This window comes from Psittacula echo (genome assembly GCF_963264785.1).
Source record: "Psittacula echo genome assembly, chromosome: 15".
Lineage (NCBI taxonomy): Eukaryota > Metazoa > Chordata > Aves > Psittaciformes > Psittacidae > Psittacula > Psittacula echo.
The window spans coordinates 8,747,873-8,771,546 of NC_137751.1; the positions used below are offsets into that span (position 1 = coordinate 8,747,873).

The 23,674-nt window shown below is 42.4% G+C and overlaps 1 protein-coding gene across 2 annotated transcripts in view; it reads right to left on the reverse strand.

Annotated features, from left to right (window-relative positions):
• Positions 1–260: 260 nt before the first annotated feature.
• The window catches only part of AUTS2 (activator of transcription and developmental regulator AUTS2), a gene marked incomplete at both ends in the record, with an annotated part of 731,868 nt that continues 708,454 nt past the window's right edge, over positions 261–23,674 (reverse strand). Inside the window, 12 exons of one of the 2 annotated variants that reach the window (XM_080629907.1) lie at positions 261–1,500; positions 6,267–6,489; positions 7,382–7,465; positions 8,743–8,820; positions 9,349–9,490; positions 12,624–12,695; positions 13,545–13,574; positions 15,251–15,322; positions 17,056–17,151; positions 21,036–21,080; positions 21,512–21,732; positions 22,600–22,853. In XM_080629907.1, the coding sequence (XP_080486033.1) occupies positions 261–1,500; positions 6,267–6,489; positions 7,382–7,465; positions 8,743–8,820; positions 9,349–9,490; positions 12,624–12,695; positions 13,545–13,574; positions 15,251–15,322; positions 17,056–17,151; positions 21,036–21,080; positions 21,512–21,732; positions 22,600–22,853 (2,557 nt within the window). The remainder of the gene's footprint in view (positions 1,501–6,266; positions 6,490–7,381; positions 7,466–8,742; positions 8,821–9,348; positions 9,491–12,623; positions 12,696–13,544; positions 13,575–15,250; positions 15,323–17,055; positions 17,152–21,035; positions 21,081–21,511; positions 21,733–22,599; positions 22,854–23,674) is intronic. The other variant, XM_080629908.1, reaches the window with a different exon arrangement.

A 23,674-nucleotide genomic window follows, 5' to 3' on the forward strand; every position in this document is an offset into this window, starting at 1 on the left:
GTTCAAACTCTGAAATTTTTAAGCTAGAAATAAAATAGAGGAAGAGACACGAGGAACATGAACTTGGCTAAAAGATCTGGAAAATTTCAACATATAATATACAAAAAAAAGTTTCAAAATCTTTGCACTCAGGTCTATACATATTGTACAGCGGGTCACATCCCCAGTCTGTATCAATGACTAGTAAGAAGGTCTTTATATTATGTTCATTTACAACTTTCTGTCCCTCTTTCTCTGGTTTTTATTTAGTCTTACTCTCTTCATCGAGCTTCAATGTCCTTGAGGGTGTGAGAAGGAGGCCTCTCTCTCATCTCTGTTGACAGAGGAGTAGTCCTTCTGGGAGACCCAGGCCGAGGTCCCAGAGTAGAAATAAGAGGTGGAGGGGCACTGAGAGCTGCTGTGGGGGGAGTTTTGTTGAGGATGCCATTTTGGTGTCCCGTTGGAGGACTGACTCTGGGGTAGTGCATGCTAGGCAGTCCTGGCGTGATCAGGCTTGGGTGAGGCAGGTGCCCATCCAAGGTGGCAGGGTGAACCGAGTGCAGGCGTGCATGTTCGTAGTCCTCTCTGAGCATGTGCAACCGCTCCCTCTCATCCAGGTGGTTGCCCCTTTCATGCTCACGTCGAGGGTCAACAGAGAGAGGGTGGTGGTGATGGTGGTGGTGATTGTAGTCGTGAGGTTCCCGATCCCTGAACGACCTGTCTGCTTCATATAATCTTGGCGTAGAAAGACGATGAAGGGGGTCATTTCTTAGCAAAAAGTCTCTGCCCAGGGGGTCTCTCCGATGAATATCTAGCTCTCTGTATGGATCTCTTAAGGGATCTCTCATTGGATCCCAGTGGAAAGAAGGATAGGGGAAACGTTCTCCACCAGGAATTGGGCTAATTCCCATAAAAGGGGTCATCATGCGAGTCCTATCCAGGCCACTGATGCTGTTCATGTGATGTATACCAGCTACACCTACAGTCATGGGCATAGACACTAAAGGACTTGGATGGACATTGGATGTAGATATAGGTGGTGGCTGATCAGATGATCTATGAGTCTGAGGTCCCTCAGGTTGAACATCGTGGTCTTCCTTTCTCTCCTCCTTCACTTTGACTTCGTTGCTTTTCTTCGGATTATCGTATGCCGGCTCGCTCTTCCTCTCAGCCTCACGGTTTGAAGTACTGTTAGGCCTGGTACTTTCCACAACCGGGGGCCTAGCATAGGGTGAAGGAACCCTGGGCATCTGCTTAGACTCTTCCACCACTCGACTTTCATGGCTCAGGCCTTCTTTCTCCGAAATATAGTTGTCCTTCACCTTGTGCTCTTCAACATTAATTTCTTTCCGAGATTCGGAGTGATCCCTCTCTCGTTCTTTGGGTTTCTCTTTCTCTCGAACCTCGGGATTCAGATGGCTCCTGATCTGCTCATTTGAGCTGCGATTATGTCCGAGGGAGTTTACTGGATGGATAGGTGCTGGCGAAGGATGGCTGGAGTGTCTTTTCTCAATGCTCTCCCTAGAAGAAAGAGAAGTGTAAAAATGAAGGCATGAGACACTGCAAATACAACAAAGCATCTCAGGTGTCTGATTTATACTTGTTGCTTTGCAGAAAGCTAGTAACATGCACCATTAAATGCACTGTTCCTTTTGCACACCCAAACACCAGAAGAACATCCCATCTTTAAGCTAGGCCTATTCTATTATCTTGGCCCAGAAGACGAAGATCCCCAAAGCTGCTTTGTGAATGAGCCAATTGAGATTTCAAACACTGAAGTCCATAGAAGGCTACCCAGTGAATCTACCTGTAGTACGTTTCTAAGACAACAGTCTTAACTGTTTGCAAAGAAGAAAGAGAAAAATAAAACCGTACTAATTTTATCCAAACAAGGGAGGTAATTAAATCCAAATTCCATGGGTAATAGTATTTTACCTGCTTCTTCTATTAAGAATACATTTGGGAAAATGAATGACATTTTGTTCAATTGACTTTAAAACATTTCTAGACCTATGTATGTTACTGATTTCTTTTCTCTGTTCTCTTCAACCTTTGAGTTTTCAAGGTACTTCTTTCAGTTCAATTTACTTCTTAAAAATGAAACCAGAACCTGTCAAGACACCTGTACCGGCCATCCACCCCTCTGAACACGCAGGCAGTCCTCCCTCAGTGCGAGTGTTTTAATAGAGGTGGCCATCATGCATGGCTTGTGTTGACTTTCCAGTAGAGATCAGTCTACTCTACATGCCCATCATTCAGGCTAGCTCTGAAAACATCACCTCTCTGGAGTCAGTTGCTCTTCAGATTACCAACCCTTTCTCATTTGTAGGCTAAAGCAAGCAGAGCAGGGGCAGGGCAAGGGCATCTCCCTCCCAACGTTAGAAAGCCTCAAAATATGTGATTCATTCCTTCTTTCAAACTTACTTATGATGCATAAAAGATTAGAGAATTATTGTTTGGCAGCAGGCAAAAACCTAAATATGTGAATAGACTCTGTACCTATTACTTCTCTGGAAGCAGTGGTGACCAGGGGTTGTTACGGGCAATGATGAGTGAAAAAGATTTCCTATTTCAAATTAATCAAATTATCAGGTAAATCTAATCCCTGGACACGTGCTGCTGGCTAAGTATGGAAATCCCATTCCATGCAGGGTGACGGACAATGTGTTGATAAAGGCAAAAGTGAGGGATAAGCAGCGAGATCCCTCTGAAGTCTCCACCAGCTCCAGTTTACATGGTTTCTCCTTGGGTGCTGCAGTCTCTGCTTAGCAATGTGTAACCTGAACACACTTGGATGAGGGACAGCAGGTTGGAACTCTGGGCAAGATGACGAATTCTGGCTGGCTGAAGGGCAACTCAGAGGATGACTCTGGAGTGGACACCTGCTCCTTCACTTACGTATTTTCTGCTTTGCTGAACTGACTTGTGTAAGATTTCTACCTGGAGGTACTTCTGGATGGTGAAATTGCAGCAATTGCATTAAAAAATGTTCTTGAAAAGGGAACTCTCATTATTATGATCTCACCAGATGTATCTAGACTGACCTGTCGAAACTGTCATTTTATAAGCCATGTCTGAGAGACCTCTGAAAGGCCAGAACGTGACTGTTAGAAAACACTTGTAAGATGGAGCATTTGACACCAGAACTGTCCAGCCTGCACTGAGCACCAACTAACTCCTTGGTATCAGGTTCTGCTCTGACTGTGCCCTGAACAGTCTGGAAATTGCGTCCTGGCTCTCATTTCCCCCCTTTTGCTTTCCATTTGATTTAACAGTTTCCAGATTTGGACACAGTGAGACCAAGTCAAGGCACTCCAATGAAAGCTTCTCAATGTCAAGACTATTTCTTTGACTCTGCTGGGAAAGCAGTGGCTGGACCCTGCAATACCTAGTCTTTTATTCATTTTGCCCACGGGACCAGTTCAGAGGACACTCTCAATTGCTTTATTTCACTTAGAGAGCTCATTGAGTCCTTTAACTGGTATTTAATCAACTCTCTATGTAATTGACATATTTTAAATTATGTATAAAATTTAGAGACAATAACAGGCATTTTCTGTAACTAAAGAAAAATATATATGCAACCAAAAGAACATATTCCTTTGCCAGTGTCATCCTATTCAACTACAGTGATGGTATTAGCTCAAGAGGCTATTGATTATGTAGCTCTTGTAAGTGAACGACACGTATTTCAGTGGTCAGAGAGGGCATAATTTTTTATTCTCAGATTTGTCAAGGGCTCCTTAGGTTAATAATACAGGAACAGCTCTAAGCCTCTGCCTCCACAAAGGAGAAACTTAAGATTATGTTCTAAAATGAACTTTTTACTAAGAGAGGTATGTTTTGAGGCTGTGTACTACACTGAAACATGCTTATCTTATGCTGAGTATTTTGTCTCATTTATGTTGATAAAAGCTCAATAGATAGGGTGGGTTTTTTTTAATGCTCTGGGATTACATACACTTAAATAGCATTATTAGAATAGAACTGCTCAGTGACATCTTTTGAACAAAATACCACTGAGAAGGAACAAATCCTATTTTTCACAGCAGCTATTTTTACCGATTTTTTCCTAATGCTGGGCTGGAATAAGGGAATTCTTAAAGCAGAATAAAAACCCCTTTGCAACTGCAAACAATGCTCCAGGAGAAGGTGGGGACTGAATGGGTTACTGCAGTGTAATTTCCCAGCCTGCTCTGCACCTAGGGGAAGTTCACAGATTGTACTTTCATATTATCTAAGCTATCTTGAGGGATTTACTTTATCCCAATCTAGCTGGAAGGAGGCTGTGGGGCAGTAGCCATGCACCTTATCCAAGAAGAGGAACCAGTGATTCACTGCACCCCACTCTCACACCAAGCTTAGATGGGGAAGAGCCAATCTAAGAGGCACCTCTGAGGTACCTTTCCACTGAGAACAGAAGAAATCTAGACTCCCAGTTCTCCTGTTTGGGCAAATCAAGGTTTTTTGGCAAAAAAAGGTAACAAAGACTGGGACCTCAACTAGAAAGCAGGGCTACATCCTCGCCCTGCTAGGTGCCACTCAAGATGCAAGAACAGGTATGAGAGGCTCACAAACTGCTCCAGACTTCATCTACATAGGGAGCACGTCTCCACAAAGGGATTCTCAGCATCTTCTCCTACAGGCAACAGTGTGAGCATGCTGCAAAGTAGAACTCTTCCGAACCACACAGATGGATGCGCAGCAACACTGGATCAGTGAAAACGTAACTGTACTGAACTGGTAGCCATAATTGCGCAGAAGTATGAAGCATGAATGATGCTCATTTGTAAGCTCTCAAATTATTGAAAATAAATATGTTCTGAGCTATGGTATGGAGTTTAGGCAATGCCAAAGCAGCTTGCAAGGAATGTATTTTGGAAAGGGATTTTCTTCAGCAGGAACACTTGATAAGAAAACAACAAAACACCAACTGAAATCATCACATAATTCTAAAGACTACCCGTTATCATTAGTAACCAAAATGCTTTGCCATTCAAGCCAGTAAAGTTACTCACATGCTTAAGCATTTTGCAGGACAGAATCCCCAATTTGTAACAGCAATTTATTTTGAAGCATTAACAGCAGACATGAAAATAATGAAGCTATGCTACCAAACAGAAAATATTCCAATGGAAAATGTAGGTGAAACGATCTGTAGTTTGTCTTGCTCTTCACATTTTACAACAATACAGAAAAGCTCTTCAATGTATTTTTAGAGTATCTAATATGTTAGCATAACTTCTTTTAGAAAAGGCTACTAATGCCTATATTTGGGTTAGTGACAGAGAAGTCAGAAAAGCACATCTCCTAAATATTCTTCTATGGTAAAAAATTAGAAACAAAGAGCCATTATGTAGCAATGTAATGTGCAAACTGAACAGGAAAGCCATTAAGCCACAACCGAAAAAGCTAAAATCAGCCTCTCTACATTTTTCAAGGAAGGCATGACACTTGCTGAATGGCAAATTCTTATAATTTGGTACTTAAATGCTAAGAGGAATTGTTACTAAGTTAACTGCAGAATGGGAACAGTCCTGACAAAAAAAATATGACCAGGTTTTACTTTCCATTAACCCTTCCCAGCCTGGACATGTCAGCGTGCAAATCCATGTAAAACACTGAATAGAACCTGTGCTTGAAGGTGTGTAACAGCAGTGGGTGTGTGTATGGCTTTTTTGGAGGGGAATTAAGGTTCATTTAGTGAACTGCATGCACTGAAACTTACTGTGGTATTGGAACATGACATAGCTGGTGCATTTTACAGTGTTAAAATTGTACAACTCCATCAGTGGTCCCTCTGGTCAGTCCATTTTTGAAGAGAGAGGTAGCATTACTTGTTTTGCAGATAGGGTCCAATTTATTAAGTTATTTAAGTATCCAAGGTGCAGATACGCATCTGGTGGACTTCACAATCCTTCTAATAATCCTGTCAAGCACCTATCTACATGTTAGGTCTTCAGAAGACCTACGACAACGTGACCCACAAGGTAACAGAGTGTGTGGGTCTGATTCTGTTCTCACTTGACACAGCCTGAACTCTGCTCCAGCAAAGCTCCTTCTCACAAAGTGCAGCGCAAGTGAGAAGAGAAACAGATGCAGTAGGAAACACCTCAGAAACCTGAATCATCTGTAGTGCCTCGTGTTGTAGGCAGCAATGGTGTCAGCTCTGCAGGTGTCCCTCTCCTGAAGCTCTGGTTTAACAATGTGCCAGGCTGGGAAGGGTTAAAAGCGGAACAGAGCCCCAAGCTTTGAACTAGACAATTCTTGGAAGTGTTCTTTCGTACCTTTCTTTGTCATCTTTACTAACAGATGAGTCTCGTTTATCTACATCTCTATCTCTGTCATGAGCTGCAGCAGATGAACTGCGCTCCAGCTCTCCTGGCTTCAGCCAGGGCGGAGGGGTCGGGAACGAAGGAGGAGTTCGGTGCAGTCGGTTCCAGGGCTCGTGAGGGTTGCTAAAGCTCTGCATACTGGGGCCATCCTTGTGGCCGAACATTGAGTTGGGTGCTGAAATGGTGAAGTGGAAAACAAAAAGGTTTAAGAAAAAGGTATGCTCTAGTGAAGGTACTTACCAAAACAAGTTTTACAGCACTCAGAGTTAAAATGAATACATATTATTGGGAGCTGGAAAAGGAAAGGAAATTAACAGAGATTCATTAGAGGGTCTCATTCCTAAAAATGGGCAGCTGTTTTAATTGGAAAGGGAAATGCTGTGGATAAAATTGACAAGGGATGAAGCAGTAAGATAAAAGTGACAATGATCCTTATTCCAAACATTTTGGCGACATCAGGAAATGACCATTATACAAACTATAAATAATGGAACTTGTTGCATTTGATCCTGAACCAAAGTAAAATAATACGTGACCAAAATCATGCCAGATTGGAAGTATGGAGAAAGACAGTGATTTCTAAAAGGATGATCTTTTGTGACTGGCCAAATCTAGAGAAATGTTTATGATCCTGGACAAATAAATGCAGGTTAGTAATCTTTCCCAGGCACATGTCCTGGATTACTGGTGAGAAAGGAAAATAAAATGTCTCATCCACAGCTAGGGATGCTGCACACATTAACTAGCTTTAAACATGCAACAAACCCATCAGAAATTACACAAACTCCTTAGACTCAAAGGTTCTATGTTCTTTTTTTCCCCTTTTTTTATTGAACAATGTAATGGTGACATTTAGCACTACGGTGAACCCAAACTATTAAGTAACTAACAGAAAACAATTCACTGATGACTAAAAACTGCCGTTATTTACAGGAAAAAGGTCAATTTTCAAATTCTTAGTGGTATGTGGTCTAAGCAACTGGTAAAAAAGGAAAGCAAATAGTCCCCATCACTCAATATCCCGAGTTACAAGCAAAGAGAAACTGATAAACAAAGAGGTTACTCACTGACTGTGGGGTTCCCCAGTCCCCCGAAGGCATTACTACCCACTGCTGTGAGGCCACTGAAGGAAGCAGGTCGATTGAAAGGCTCTGCAAACCAAGAAAGAGCTGCAACTTATGATGAAGCATGAGCGTGTTATCCAACTGCATTACAGCATGAAAGCTCTGCCTGTGCCCATCAGTAGCTGAACATCATCCTCCCATAACGCAGCTGTGATTGGGACATAAACTGCCATTTTTTTCCAGACATTATGTATGGGATCATCTTACTACAAAAACTTCCTCTTCAAATCAAAACAAGATGTTAAAGTAGACCCAGTATTAAGGCCTGCACTTCAGCAAAAGTACCTAATTCATTTAAAACCTGCAAACATCTCTATATTTCCTTTCATTCCAATTCAGTTTCATGCTCTTTGTCAGGAAATGTCCCTGGCTAGCAAGACTATCATTAACTCCGGCAACTGTGCTCCTATCACCTTCAGGCCATGTCTCCTAAACCATAGCCAGGATATAAATAAAATGTCCTGTTATACTGGTGTGTCATGCTGACCTGAACATCTGGTATTTCTCTTGATATTTGTTGCTAATACCATATGGAAAACTGGCCTGAAAAGTATTGGTAAGTCATGGGAAGAAAATTCTCTTCCCATTTCATTTTGAGGAAGTCTAACCATTTTGACGAAACTACTTCTGATAAATGCCAGCACTGATATTTAGGAAGACCAAACCTAGTGTTTTCGATAGGCAGCTAAGGGCAGAATGATAAACCTCCAATGTGTGCCTGCTGTATCAATTCTGTGACCCTCCCAAACCCTTCCCCATGCAAAATAAAATGCTAGCTTAGAGTCTTCATTTCAAATGCTCCCATAGGCAGCAGACCACCTGGTACAACATCAGTAACTTGGGTAGTTGTGGTTTTAACTGTGCATTCACTGATTTTCACTAACAGATACATTTGAGGCCAGATCACAAGATTCTAAGGCTACGTTTCCCACTCACTTAAATGGAAAAGCAGACAATCTAAACAGGAATTAAGAAGCATCTCTACGAACTGAAGCCTTAACCTTACAGCATTTTTTCTGACTTGGTTATAAACATGACCACAGTGAAACCTAACCAGCCCTGTCACTCTGCTCCTCTAACATCCAGATGTTCTCAGAGGCATTTCAAAACATGCTGTCAGTGACACTATGATGCGTATTTAGACCAGCTACTTGGCTAATGGCTAAAACATGCCGTATGTAAAGATTAAGAAGGCAAGACAGCCACAAGAGTCTCCACATGGAAAACCTGCAATGGTCTCAACAGTCAATGCCACGTTACTTCTGCACTGTATTCACTCCTAGTTAGCTGCAAAGAGAACATACCTAAGTGAGCAGCTGGGTTGAGGAAGTTGCTGTGGTGAGGTGGTGGGCCGAAAGGGGTGCCGGCTGGATGACCCCCGCCTGCCAAAACAAAGCAGAAATGGTCAATTTCTACCAAAAGCTCAGCAAGGGACTCACTGTGCCCTGGATCTGACTATCAGTTCTTGAATGGCAGCTCATGTCAGCAGCGATTGCTGTACGCTGGGCAGGGCTCTTGGGTCAGGATCTTATAAGCATCACTGCTTTTCCAAACAGAAATTCCCAGTTAGAATACAAGGGGCAGGGGGAAAATGTTTTGGTATGGGTAAAAAACCAAAAGCACGTGAAATACAACTTATTTCCAACTTGTCACCACCTCCATGACGCATTAGACATCCCTGTGTGAAGAAATGTTCCTCCATTTACTACCTGTATGGCATTTCAGCAGGTTGGGCTTTTTCAAAAGCACAGAGAATAATTTAAAATATATTTATCAAATAGACTAACAGCCCCTGGCACATCTTCCAGAGAATTCATAAGGCAAAGCATAAGGGAAATTTCCTTTTAACATGGCAAGGATGAGCATTTCAATGAGTGTGCCACAAGGAGATTTCACTTCTCAGTACTCACTGGCTGTGGAGAAGAGAGTCGAGGGCCGGGCCAGGTCATGGGGGTGGTGGATGGCTCCAAAAAGGCTGGGACCTGGTGGCCTGCTCAGGAATTCTGGTTTCAGGCCGAAGTCCAGCTTGTGCGGATCAGACTGCATCTGTTTCTGAAATGTAAGAGCAGGATTTGGAAGAGACTGTCCTATACGACAGCAGCAAAAGGCACTTTCAGAATGATGTGGTTATAGCAATTTATTCATACTAACTCATGTTTTAGCTGGATATTAACTTTTGGATGCTGAGCATAGGTGAACAGCTGTTCTCCTGAAAGGGAAAAGGCAGAGAAAGAAAATCTCAGGCTCCCAATGCACATTTCTCCACCAATCTCAACTGTGTTTCACATATGCTCACATCCATCCCTCTGGAGCAAAGCATTTCAGCTCAGACCTGACTTGAAGAACACACATAAAAATCTTTGAAGAGACCTCAGAAGCTGGCTTGGCTGTAAGAATAGGCCTGTCCTAAAATAATAACAAAAAAGCTGAAGAGAAATGTTAGTTTGGATCTGATCCTGGGTGGGCAGGCCTGTTACAGCTGGGTGAAAGTATCAAGTATGCCAGCTGCCCTCTTCCCCCTGCAGCAATCCCCTGCCAGACAGTGGACACCAGAACCACTGATTTCAATGTGAAGCTGCAGTCAACACACACTTGATGCAGTGTATCTTCATAACCTCTCAAGCTGTAACCAAGCAAGTGAGGGGCTAAAATGAATCCAATTACAGATGAAACGTGGTTGAGTTGAAAGACCTTAAGTCCCATTCTGACTCCTTGCACTGCAAACTTTAGGCACTGTATCACTGTGGATATCAGAAGCAGCAGGCTTCTTTGTTAAGGTAAACTTGCTGAGGTAGCTGTATTGTTAATACTAAGTGGATGAAGGATGGGCTCTTCTTTGTGCCATGGACTCATGTCAGTGGTCCCTACTTTAGTATTTTTAGAGAATGAAGAGAAAAGCTCAATTCCCAATTCCCTGTGCTGCCAGAAGTCCCCAAACACAGCTTGCTGATTAACTGTGCAGGTCAGCTGAAAAGATTTACAAATGGGCCACACTGAACCAGTAGATCTTAGCAGTCATTTTGCAGCTTTTACGCTTTATAAATCAGTGTTTAATACTGTGCCAGCTCAGAGTCCAGACCATTACAGTGATATAAATATGCATATTAAAAAGTTACGACCAAGTTAATGTGCATGCCTAGTAGCTGTTTTTCAAGTGCTAATAACATGTCTTATGTAGCTATGAGGACAAAAAAACAACAACAAAAATGGTTTTAGCAATGGTTTGAGGTAATGGTCTGCAAGAATATTGATATGGAAAAGATGGCCAAGTGAAGGTCATGCTTTTAAAAAAGTGAAGTTCAGAAACATGCCTCCCTTGAAGCCTGAGTGCCAGATGTTTATACTGTGAATGGACCTTATCACTCTCTACAACTACCTGACAGGACATTATAGTGAGGTGGAAGTTGTCTTTTCTTCCAAGTAACAAAGGTAGGACAAGAGATAACAGCCTCAAGCTGCTCCAGGGAAGGTTTAGATGGAGATTAGGAACAATTCCTTTCTCAGAGGGTGCTCAGGCATTGGAACAGGCTGCCCAGGGCAGTGGCAGAGTCACTGTCCCTGGAAGTGTTCCCAAACCGTGTAGATGAGGCTCTTAGTGACATGGTTTAATGGTGGCCTTTGCTCCTGTTTGGGAGTCTGACAGCCATGGGGACATCAGCCAACTCGCCTTACTGACTGCAGGCCATATCTAATGTTCTGACCTAAACTGAGACAATGAAATACATTTCCCAATTACTCTTAAAATTATTATCATGCACAGGTTCAAAAAGTCAAGGAACATCCTTTCCTGTACTTCTGGGCTTTATTCCTGTTTTTAACATGCAAGATAGGAAAGTACCAGGTAGAAGAAATGGCTGCATGAAAATGGCATTTATGAGAAGTTATAAATACACGGGCATGACCTCTCTCTGAATATCAAATCAAGGAAGATTCAAAGGACATAGATAGCATGGGAATAATAATTTCATTTCAAGAAAATACCTTTTCAATAAAATAAGAAAAAGGACATATAACACTCGAGGTCTATAATCTTGTCTTTTTTGATAATGGGAAGATGAATGAAGATCACTAGCAGGGGAAACATAAGGAAGCAGAGAAGAAAGATGTCTACTGCAGCAAATTAACCTGTCAACCTTGTTTAAAAGGGTTATTTTTAAACTCTATTAGCTGCAGGTTTTAGTACCTGTTCAACATCTTCATATTCCTATAGCACTACCTCATACAATTCAACTCCATGCACAGACTGCAAAGTGTAATGGACTCCTTGTTAACTGTACTTCCCAACACAGGCTATGGACTCCTGAAGTACAAGGATGAACAACAAAGAGCACCAGCCTTCCCTGACCTACTGAACAACTGCAGGAGCAACACAGAATTGTCACTGGCAAATACAGTGCAAATATTGTAAAGGGAAAGAAACCTTCTTCACAGAGTCCATGTGCAATGAAAATGCAGTTAAAGTAAGACTGGAAATACCCTAACTATTAGAAGAATAAATTATTTGGTTTCCTCTGACCTCTATTTCAGCAGAGCCTGAACTGGCCATGGCCCTTACCCTTGAATTCTCAAAGCATGTATAACAAAGAAAAGCTTCAGTGCAACCAGAGTGTCTGGATAACATTACCCCATCTGAGAGGCTGTGTCTGCCTGACCAGCCCGGACACGCAGAGGTCCCAACCTCCAGCTATGAGACAGCTTGGGAAAAAGGCTGATGGGAGTCTGTGCACCCACGCTGGATGAAGCATCTTAGGGACAAGCAGGAATCTTCCTGTGCCCTCTTCTGTCTGTGTACACTAAGAGGAATGGGATACACATGCCTACCTTCTCCAGGCTTAAAAAAATCCAATCTTGCTACATTTGTGTCCTCAGCCATAAATAAAAGCAATATTGTAGCTCACAGGCACACCCATTTTGCCCTTTCTAGCTACAAACCGGTGGTTGTCACCTCAGATCTGGTGTCCTTCATACGAGCTAGCACAGACATTCTTTTGAGACTCTACCTTTATGTTTTTAATTCTAAGATGCCACCTCTGTGAAGTGGAGGGTTACACTATAATGCTACATATGGTTACTTTAACAAGGCATTAGCCATGGCACAGAACTGCTAACAGCGAGAGGAAAACTCTTCCTCACACAGGTTTGCCCTGTGGGCCTCGTGAAATTCAGGCATGCCCAGAAGACTGACCTTGACTTTCTGTTGGTGATGGTATATCTGCCAGGCGATGTGGACATGCATAGCGCACCACTTTCCAGGTTTCTGGAAAAAACAAAGGGATACAAGATGAATCGGTAACTTTCCAGAACGCTATGATGCTGTTACTCTAATTCTAGCAACTCTTGGCACCTCTCAGCAGTCTGTTTTGGTCTAGGGGATTCTCCATATCAAGACAATGGAAACACAAGGTCTCCTTCAGTCCTACTCCATACTCTTGGGAAACCAGGCATGCAAAGAATTTGTCCCTTCCTAAGCAGTTTCTCTGGATATCCAGGAATGCTCCTGGTCTCTCTCTTCTCCAAATGAACTCATGTTTGGGTTTTACAAACTCTTGTAATCTTCTGATGCCACTGGCTAAGAATGCAGCTTGTGTTGCTGAGATCAATGCAAGTTAGCAGCTGCTTTGCATGGCTGGATTGCTTCACAACTGTACAGGGAGTTCATTTCCCAATGTGCAGCTGTTCCAAGACCAGCTTTTCCACCAAAAGGTGAAAATGAAAGTGCTTTCAAACATCACTCTGGGTTTCAAAATGAATCTGACTCCCTCTGGATGAGCTTTAAGGTCCCTTCCAACCCAAATCAGTCTGTGATTCCTTGACAGGGGATCCTTGCCAGGGTAGGTCTTTAGGATTTGGCTCAGGAGACTTTCTAAGCCAGCACAATACGAGGATTATCAACAATAGGGTTGCATGAGAAGAACAGAAAACAACTTTGTGTCTTTTCCTCAAGTGACCAGAAGATGCATGAGAAAAAGGACTGACCACACTGCTCAGCAAACAGGGTATAAAGCACCGAGCTGGAACACAGCATTGCTCTGTAATGAGTCTGCTGCTCTGACCCGGTGGGGACTGAGACGAGCTTGACAAACTGTATCACAAGAAGATTTCTTACCCTCAGCATAGGCCTGAACGGATCTGTCAACTGTGAAGAAGAAATGACAGCTTGGTTACATGCCTGTCACTCAAACAATCGCTCTAATTAACAAATTTGTATTGCTTCATTAAGAGATGAAATTAAAATGTTATCATTTTACTTTCAAATGAAGCCCTTTCGGATAATAATTAGTCCTCAGCCTCCATATCCGAGCCGCTGTCCCTCCCCCCTAGCTGTTGTACCCAAGTGTTGACAAGCAACTAAACAAGCCTCACACAGAGCGCTCTGTCCTCTGGCATCACCAGTAATTTGTTGATTTAATGCTACAGAAACGGCTGGATAACTGCTCAGAAGAACAACACGCAGCTATCCTTTGGGCAAACTTCTGCTCTCATCTTTCAAAGCTGCTCGCCTTGCGAGAAGACTGGGGAGTGGACAGGGCCCTTCTTCACAGGCGTGGTCCCATGAAGTGGGTTGGAATGGGCTGGAATGTGTTTCAGATGTACTCCTGCAAACCAGGGACTGTATCTGCTCAATGGCTATGGCATTACCTCCTGAATTGTACTTCCAAACAGCCCTTCCTGAGTGCTTGCCTGCTGCATTCTCTACCACAAATGGGCTTTGCCTTATGTATTTTTCATAGTGCAGCAGACGCTGGTAAACAGGGGCTGCAAAAAACTCCGATTTTCTCATTATTATTCTTTTGTGTAGCCTGTTTTTGGGGGGTAGCTTAATTTCTTCTCCTCCTTTTTTGCTCACATTTCACCAATTAATGCTGGAAAATCAATTCCATTTATTATTTCTCATTTCTTTTGGATTTTCCTTATTGAAATGGAATACTAAAGGAGATTTATAGGTGTAAGAAGTACTTTGCAGATGCAGTGATGGCTCAATACATCAGCTTGAAATAATCAAAACTATGCTATCAGTTGCAAGGGAGCATAAACCTCAATGACTTAATGATCTTTTCAGTTAGACAGAACAAACAGAAACAAAAAATTGGGGTTTTTTAGTATGAGCAAACCAAAGTACTGGAACTTGGCATCACCCATAGAAAACTGCTCTGCTGTGCTTTAAAGTTCAGCCATACCCACAAGAGGGATTTTTAGGGAAAGCTTCCGATTGCTTTTGTCAGACTTCTGCTAAAAATACGACTGCCTGATGTTCCTCATCACAGACAATGTATACTCACTCAAACACACAAACAACCCATGGGCATTCACGAAGAGCAGAAAAAAGCTGAGGCCAAGTGCTGAGACAATAAATGCTGTTCACACAGGTTGAAAATCCAGAGGCACCAAGTGATCAATAAAGTGCATCCACATTTCACTGGTGCAATCAATGATACAGTAACCAAGGGAATAACTGTTGTTACCCACATTCAAAACAATTACAGAGTACAAACATAAATCCTGAAGAGAATTTATACATTCCTACGTTGGACTTTCATGCTTTTACCCCTGGGCTTGGGGGGTTGCCTCCTAACAGCAAGGAAAGAGCTCTTCCACTGCCCAGCAGCTACTGGCTTTTGCTAATGACGAACAGAAGGATCAGGACCTAAATTGCTCACATACAACTTCCCTATCTCTCACTGACTTAAACAGTTCAGGCTAAGCTTTAGTTTTAAGATGTTAGTTTGGACATATTGAGGATGGCAGCTCTAGCATTAAAGGCTTTCAGGAGGAAGAGCTTTACTTGAGAAAAACATAACATTTTATACGGACCCGTGGATCTTTCTGTAGAAGGGTATGTGGGACAGTCCCAGGTCTGGCTGCAACATCAATAGGATTGGAAGTCTAGAAATACCACAAGGAAAGCCAACATTAATGAGGAACACAACACATAACAGCAGCAGGAAGTGAAAAATGATACTGTAACATTTGCCTAAGCAATGAAGATAAACTTTTGAAAGAGGGTAATCATTATAATATACTTAGTATTATTATCTCAATTTTCAAACTTTCATTTTCCACCAACTTCCCAGTGCTTTAATCTGAAACACATGAGGGAACAGTAACTGTTAACACTGGAAAATCCACTGTCAAAAATCTGATTAGCAACATATTTATGATATGGCATCTAAAGCAGTATTTGGAGGACCAGCTTGTGCTCTGCTCCTTATGGATACTGCACTGAAGTGGCTAAAGCTGCTAACCTGTCAGCACACAAAGCATCAGTCAGTCTCCTCAGTCACTGTGCAAGGGTCTGAGCTCATTTCACAATGAACCGTTACCATGCAGATAGCAGCAAAAAGCAACATCCAGTTCACAAAATTAAAGCTTTTCCCATGACTTGAATGTAAATATTCAGCTAATGTAACAAAATGCAGCTTTGTGGGGGAAAAACCCAACCAAAACCCTACATTTAGACAGAGCCTCTTCCTACATTAAAATGAAGAAAAAAAGAAATCAGCTCCAGTGTAACTAACAATTAAGTAACAGAGTTGTTAACAGTCTGATTACCATACATACGAAGAATTCCACTAATGAACTGCAATTTACATATTCAGTCATTACAGTGGATGGGCCAATTTAAGAAAGAAGGTGTCTTCTCTGCAGAAATTTCAGTCCTGATTTCAGTCTTTAGTTGCAAAGACTACAGACGACAGAGTATGATTTCCTCCCACTTATAAATCAAGAGTGACTTCATGAAAACAAAAGGGAAAAAAACCCAAGCTCATCACATTTATCTATCCCAGCTACCACAAATGAGAGGAGAACTAAATCAGTGTCTTGCATTGTGGTGGAGCTGTGAAATAATTATGGAAATGAGTAAACAATAATGATCATGAGTTCTTAAAATCTTGATTATTACATGATCTTACACTAATGCACACTGAGAACTAATTATATTGCTTCTAAAGTTAACTATGCCATTCTGGAGAGTTTTTTAAATATGTGTGTATATACTGAGCAGCTCTGCTCCAGAGCCAAGCTGAGAGAGCTGGGCTGGTTTGGCCTGGGGAAGAGAAGGCTCTGGGGAGACCTTAGAGCAGCTCCCAGTGCCTGAAGGGGTTACAAGAAACCTGGAGAGGGGCTCTGGACAAGGGCCTGCAGGGACAGGCCAAGGGGAATGGCTTTAACCTGCCAGAGGGGAGATTGAGATGAGCTCTTAGGCAGAAGCTCTTCTCTGTGAGGGTGCTGAGGTGCTGGCACAGGGTGCCCAGAGAAGCTGTGGCTGCCCCATCCCTGGCAGTGTTCAAGGCCAGGTTGGATGGGGCTTGGAGCAACCTGCTCTAGTGGAAGGTGTCCCTGCCCGTGGCAGGGGGCTTGGGACCGGATGAGCTTTAAGGTCCCTTCCAACCCAAACCATTCTATGATTCTATGACTCAAAGTATCTGAATCTAATGAGCAATAACCTCTCTTTTTAGTAAGTTTGGGAAAAGCCAATTGTCCTCTGTGGAATTAGGTTGTAACTCAAGATGTCCACTGCTCCAGAATCTCAGCCACATGCTAACCCTAAACCTAACCCGACTCACGCCATCCATGTATTTGAGCAGTAACAGCTATACCAGTAATTCCCTTCTTACCTTGGGTTGAAATGCTCCTTGTAGTGAGCCAAAGGGGCCGGTTGGAGGAATCATGGGAGGAATACCTGATACAGCTGGAGGATAGGAGTGAAACAGCTGGAACAGAAAGACAGAAGAACATAAATATAAGCGCATGTCAAAAAGAAGACAGGAGGTTGAACAAGACAGGGAAAGCATTCCTGCATAATATTAAGGAAAATGGTACATGGAGAAAACTGAGAAGCATTGAAGAGTGATCTCACCGCAACAATGTTAGTTAAAGCAGTCAATGAAATGTTGACAAATGTCATGATGTTTAGAGCTTAAAAGCAGTTCCAAACTCATAAAGCCAGCAACCTGTCCCCTGGATTAGGCCATCATAGCATAAAAGAGACTTTATTATTCAATTATTAATTCTTAAATTGGATAGAGATTTTAAACGGCTTCAGTTTGCATGCCAGTTCAAGAGAAAAGGCAGAATACTGAGCCAAGGGAGACACAGAAACCTAGTCTTCAGTGGAAGAAAACCCTGACGAGTTCTAGGATATTGTATCATTAAAACTCCATTAGTACATTAGGAATTTAATAGTATATGTAGGAAATGAGGAAAACATGCACAATTCATACTTCATTAGCCTGTCCGAGAGGATATCCTGCCACAGCTAAGATTAACAGAGACAATCTGATTTGTTCAAATTATTTAAACAAAATATTAAGGCAGATATTCCCCCCCATTTCCCAAATTTAGGATACTTTTTTATCAAGACAGACTACTAAGCATAAAGCAGTGCACATCTCCACCGACCTCCCTGATCCCAATGTATCTGTTCTAAGAGAATTTAGACAAAAACCCGACCAGCTGTTCAGTACTAATGCAGAGAAACACAAGGGAAACAAGCAAGTAAACCTGAACATCAAATCACATCTTGTCCCTGTGGTCCAGCTGCGAATCATACTCATGGTGTAACACAGTTACCTTGCCCAATTCCATGGAAAATGCTGAGGTTACACACAAAATTGCTGTCTTAGGGGCTCAGAGCATCACACTCCAACGATGTTCTCACTGTGAAGACTCAGGATCTAAGAGGGAATGGCTACTAACTCCACTGGTATTGCCACCCAAAAACCTAATGGGGTTCTCTGGCCAATCAAAATTCACCTCTCAACACAGCTGAACAAAGAGCAATCTACTGTAGGCTACTTTTAAGATCAAAATAAATGAGTTAATGGCCAACTGAACAGAAGCAGGACTGGGCAAAGACTGGCCATGTGGAGTGGGCAAACACTGGGAAAATCACATCCCAGGGTAAATCTGTATCATAAAGTTTTAATGAATTTGTTTATGCCAGGCTTTTCCCAAACATTTTTCTTTCCACTTGCTTATCTTGCAAGCTCAGATTCACATTATGTTTACTGAAAGCTGAAAAACTATTTCAGTATTTTAGTGATACCTAAAACTTCTCGCTGTTTAAAAGCATGGTATCGAGTCTCCTTTCATTCACATTTCTATTGTTGTTCTTAATTCTGTTTAATTTGGACCTGCTCCATTCAATGATGCAGAAAACATTTTGAGATTAGTAGATACTGAATGTAGGCATTTGAGAAATCATTAAGAGACATATGTCCTCATTTACAATAACTTTTAATGAGTAAAATGTGCTTTAAATCCTCCAGACCTTCTACATTTAATTCTGTGTGTAATGGACTAATTCCAAACGATGGGAAGAGACATAATATTGACTATTCTATTGGCTATGACAAATAATAAGGAATGCTTTCCTTGGAGTTTTATAACAACTGGTGAGTTAATCAAACATGACCTTTCCTTAAGGTCAGAATTATTAATAAAATATAAATATGGGATCTCCAGGATCTCTCTGCATCAGTTCAATTCTCCAGCTTTCCAAAGACATCTTTCAGTCAGTGTTCCCTTTCTCCCCAGCATCCCTTCTTCTTTGACCAGCATTTTTCCCTTCTAGCTTTCTTCAGGGCACAACGCAGTAACCACAGCTTTCATGTGGCCTGGTGCATTTTAGTGTCAAACTACACCTGGCATCAACTGTAGGTAAAAGTAACGCCTCACTGTGCTACAGTAAGCCCCCCTCCAAGAGATACAACTGAAAATCAAAGACACCAAGAAAGAAAACTGTTTTATAACTCTACAGCAGCTTCTCTGTGAGCTGCATTCCCTGTTCTGAAGTAAATTGATTTTAACTCTCAAATAGACCTTGTTCTACAAAGTTCACTTTAAAAACATTGCCAGATTTTTTAAAGTGTCTGCATTTGTGGTGTGGATGCCACTGAAAGTGTCATTTTTGATACTGCAGCTAGTCAGGACACTGCTGCAAGCAGTTCCTCTGTTACTTATCAAATCTGTGGTCAGACCAGAAGAGGTTACTGACATACCCTGGCTAGTATGGCTCTGCTGTAGTTTAAGACAGACTTAATCCAAGGTAACATGTAGCCATCACGTTGATCTTCTGGTATTGGCTTGCTACATATCCATCAAATGCAACAGTGATTATTTTGCAAGGACAAACCTTTCCTGAAGGAAAGGCAGGGGAGACACAATGGAAGGGATCTCTGCCAAGTTCAAAGGCATAGCTCACTGGCTAACAGAAAATAACATGAAGCCTTTTCTAGCTTTAAAGGGGTAATACCATGACCTTTACAATTCAGGTAGCTGCCAGATTTGTAAAGAGATTCTGTCACTGAATGTGAAAAGCATATACAGTCGGAGACTTTAGCAATGTTTCCTATATTTCATGTCAATGTCTGTGCTTCGTTTGTCTAAAATCCATTTACCTATTTCCCATGACTGTGTTCTTGCTTGAATCAACATGCCACATGGATGATAACATATCATTTGAATCCATGTAAAGCTCAGCAAGTGTGTAGTTTTGCAAACAACAATGCAAATGAGCAGCATTACCCTTTTGAGCAAAAGTGATTAGCACAGACTGAAATGTTTGCCTAATACTCCTAGAGCTCCAATCCTGCAAACATTCAACACAGTTAAAGTTACTCAAATGAGGCATCAGAAATTAATAGGACTATTCACGTGTACTATAGGGATGAGTTTTTAGCAGGAACTGTGTTTAATGAGGACAGCAGAAAGCATCACACTATCATTTTAACCAGTTTTGTTTGCCCAGTTCCACTTCTAAGCAAAACCAACACATAAAGCCAAGAGCTTTGCAGATTTCTGAGTGCTGATGCAGTACTCCTTCTCTCATCAAAATATCACTATTGGATGCAGAAATTCTTGTCATATGCAACCAGATCCTTGGCTCTGCCAATCATATGAAGGCAATGCAACCCATATTTCAGCAGCAAATGAATCAGTAGATTCAAACTCTCAAGAGCAGAAGCTTGGCAATTAACTGGAATATTAAAAATCAGTTCATCTCAAAACATAGCATTTTTGGTAGCTCTTAGATAAACTTGTCTAGTGCTTAGCTGGATTCATGCTGCTTTCATCAAACAGAGCTTTCAGAACATAAGCCAGTGGATCAGATGTGCCTTTGAAATCTGAAGAATAAGGCAAGTTTTCAGATTTTATAAAACCAAATATGATATATTAGGAAAACGATTAGATTACCTATCCCTGAAGGATTTGTATGATAGTTTGTCATTTCATTTCAAGTTTCTTAGAAAGAAGATCAGTCTAAGGGTTTGTGGCACAACTGAAACACCATGATGAAATTACTGCTCTCTCCTGCTTCATCAGTCAGCTCTTCTGTCTCATCTTTTTCACATCAAACCTGTCTTCAAATGGTGTATGAGCAAGAGATCTTTTGATTGGAAAAGCTGATACTGCATCTTTATCAGAAACAAGCACCATGAATGCAAGCCTTCAAAAGCCAAAGCGACCAAGAACAGTAATGGTAAATCCTGGAGTGATGATTAGGGAGAGATTCGAAACTGTGCTGCTGAGTGGTGATCCCAACCCACCACAGAAAAGCAGTTAAGTCAGTTTTAAACAGAGTAATAAAACTCACACTGTGACGGTAGAAGGGGTCAACTTTTGTAGGGTATTTGTCAAACTGCAAAGGGATCAAAGCACAAACTAGTTACTTTATATTTCCTTGCTTTAGTTTTGTTGGTAAAATAGAAGACTACTTCTCTATTTGGCAACCAACAGAGAGGTAAAAATATGCAGAAAATTAAACTTTCAATGGAACTGTTGGGGATTTTTCTTTCCTCAAAGTAAACCAAGGTCTTTATGAGACAGGGAGAAGGAGGCACCAGAGTGCACCACTCTAAGCACTGGCAAGCCCCAAGCATGAGCACTGCTTCAGCCCCTGTGCTGCTCCCTGAACCTACCGTAAGGAAGGGACAGCCAGCCCTTCTCCTGCCCAACCACACCTGGGCAGCAGCGTCCTCCTGCCCCAACAACCTGGCAAATCTGAAACGTTTGTAATAAAGAATAGAGTTGTGCTCTACTTATCCTCACATTTCTGCCTGGGGTACGCACCATGGGCGGTGCTGGCGTCGGCATGATGGCAGTGGGTGGGATGGCGTGCGGGAAAGGCGTGAAGGTGTGCTGGTGTGTGTGTTGGTGTGTGTGCTGGTGCTGGTGCTGGTGTTGGTGGAACTCGGTCCTCAGGTATGGTGGAGGGCCCAGCGAGGCCCCGCGGTCTGCGCTCTGCGAGGCCAGAAAGCGCGTGTTTAGTTCCTGACGGAGGAGATCTTGTTCTGGAATACAAACAGTAAAACTCAGTTTTACTCAGGGGCTCTCACAGACCTCGTGCCACATTGCTGGCTGCAGTAGCAATGCTGCGTGTAAAGCTTCCTGGTGGTAAACTGTATCACTGTACGGGGAGAAAAAAGCTCCCTCGGATCTTCCCCAAAGGCCTGAGAGGCAGAAGAATGCCTCCATCTCCCTTCTCTCACCATGTCTGTCTTCACTACAGCATTCCTCTGAGCATTAACCTAAGGGTTCTCCCTAAATACGAGCATAGTCCTAAATAGGTGAGGAGCTTGAGTGACTAAACATCAAGTGATTACTGCTAATGTGAGTAATGCTCCATTTTCTACCCTTAGTTCCCTTTCAGTGACCTGGGAGGAGCAGACATGTTACATCTCCCACAATCAAAGTATAAAAGAGCACAGTTTTCTCCACCAATAAAAATCTCTACATCTCACCCCAAAATCCTGCACGTACATGAGCTCAGGACCACTGTGTGCACAGCCACAGGAGACCTTCCCTCTAGGCAGGGAAGCAATGCTAACTGCAGACCACAACCGCAGTGAACAAGTTCGCTAAGGGAGTCACAGATCCTCTGTGGGCACATTATGAACTCTAGCGTGTTCTTACCATGGGGAGAAAGAAAACACTCATGGAAAAACCACAGCCCTCCAAAAATATTAATTCCCAGGGTAGAAGAAATGTCTTGGGGTATGTGTAGGTGTTCTTTAGCTTTGATATCTTTCCAAATCATTCAGCAGTGAGTACAGCCTCCATCCAACCAACTGCCCTCATCAAATGGCCCAAACTGAATTACTCTGACTAAACCCAGAGAACTGGTTTCCCACTCAGACCATGATCTGCCCGCCTCTCACCTGAGTAAGTGCTCCCAGCAGGGTGTCCTGGTACCTGCAGCGTCCCCGACGTCAGTGGTGGTGGAGGAGGCAGGGCCGTAGGAGGGGCAAACATATTGGGGTGATGTGGGTGTGCGGGGGGCTGCAGGGCGGGTGTGAAGGTGTGCAGGGGGCTGTGGCTGGGCAGAGACAGGGGGAATGGTGATGCTGAGGGGTGGTGGGAGATGTGAGGAGGAGGGGCCTGAGTCTTGGCAGGAGTGCTGCTTCTGCTGCTGCTGTTAATGAGAGGAAAAGCAATTAAGCATTGCATGGAAGAGGGAAAAGCTCCAAACATACACATCTACAACCCCACCAGGCTATGCCAAGCTCATGTTAACACATTACTAATGTCAGTTATATATTACAAATTCAAGTTGCTCTTCTACTTTTCTATCAATACCACTGAGATACTCCTTTCTCCAACCATCTGTTTTTACTTCCTATGGTCTCTCCACACCAAAACCCGAGACACACTCTCCCCCGCTGTAAGAGGTTGATATTCTGTCCTCCACCAACATAGGAATGACACACAAAGGAGTAATCATCCCTCTGCATTCATTACTTAATTATCAGGTCCTTTCCACATGACTGCTTCTGATTCATGTTTTCAGGCAAATGAAGCTCAAAATCAGTGATCACTGCATTAATAAAGGTTTAATTTTTTTTTCCCTATGACTTAGTAAGATGAAAGGCTGCAGAAAATGTGAAACAAAGCTGAGAGGGCAAATGGATACAAGCTTCTTGTGCAGTTAATGCCTCTCTACCTCCACAATAGACACAGATAAGACGAGTCAGCAAAATATTTGTGATTACACTGGTTGCAATTCTTCATGTTTCACATTCTACTACTGAGTATTTAAAATATATTCACCTAGTGCTTAATTCTACTTGTCATTATTTCAAGTAACAACATGTTGCTATTGCAGTGATTTTGAAAGACAGGCAATACCAACTTGGTTAAAAATAAATCAAAGTCTTAAACACCTCCTGGTCTTCAGTGAAACCACGAAGCAACCATAATGCTGGTTCACCAGGTCTTGAAAATGCACCAGCTGCC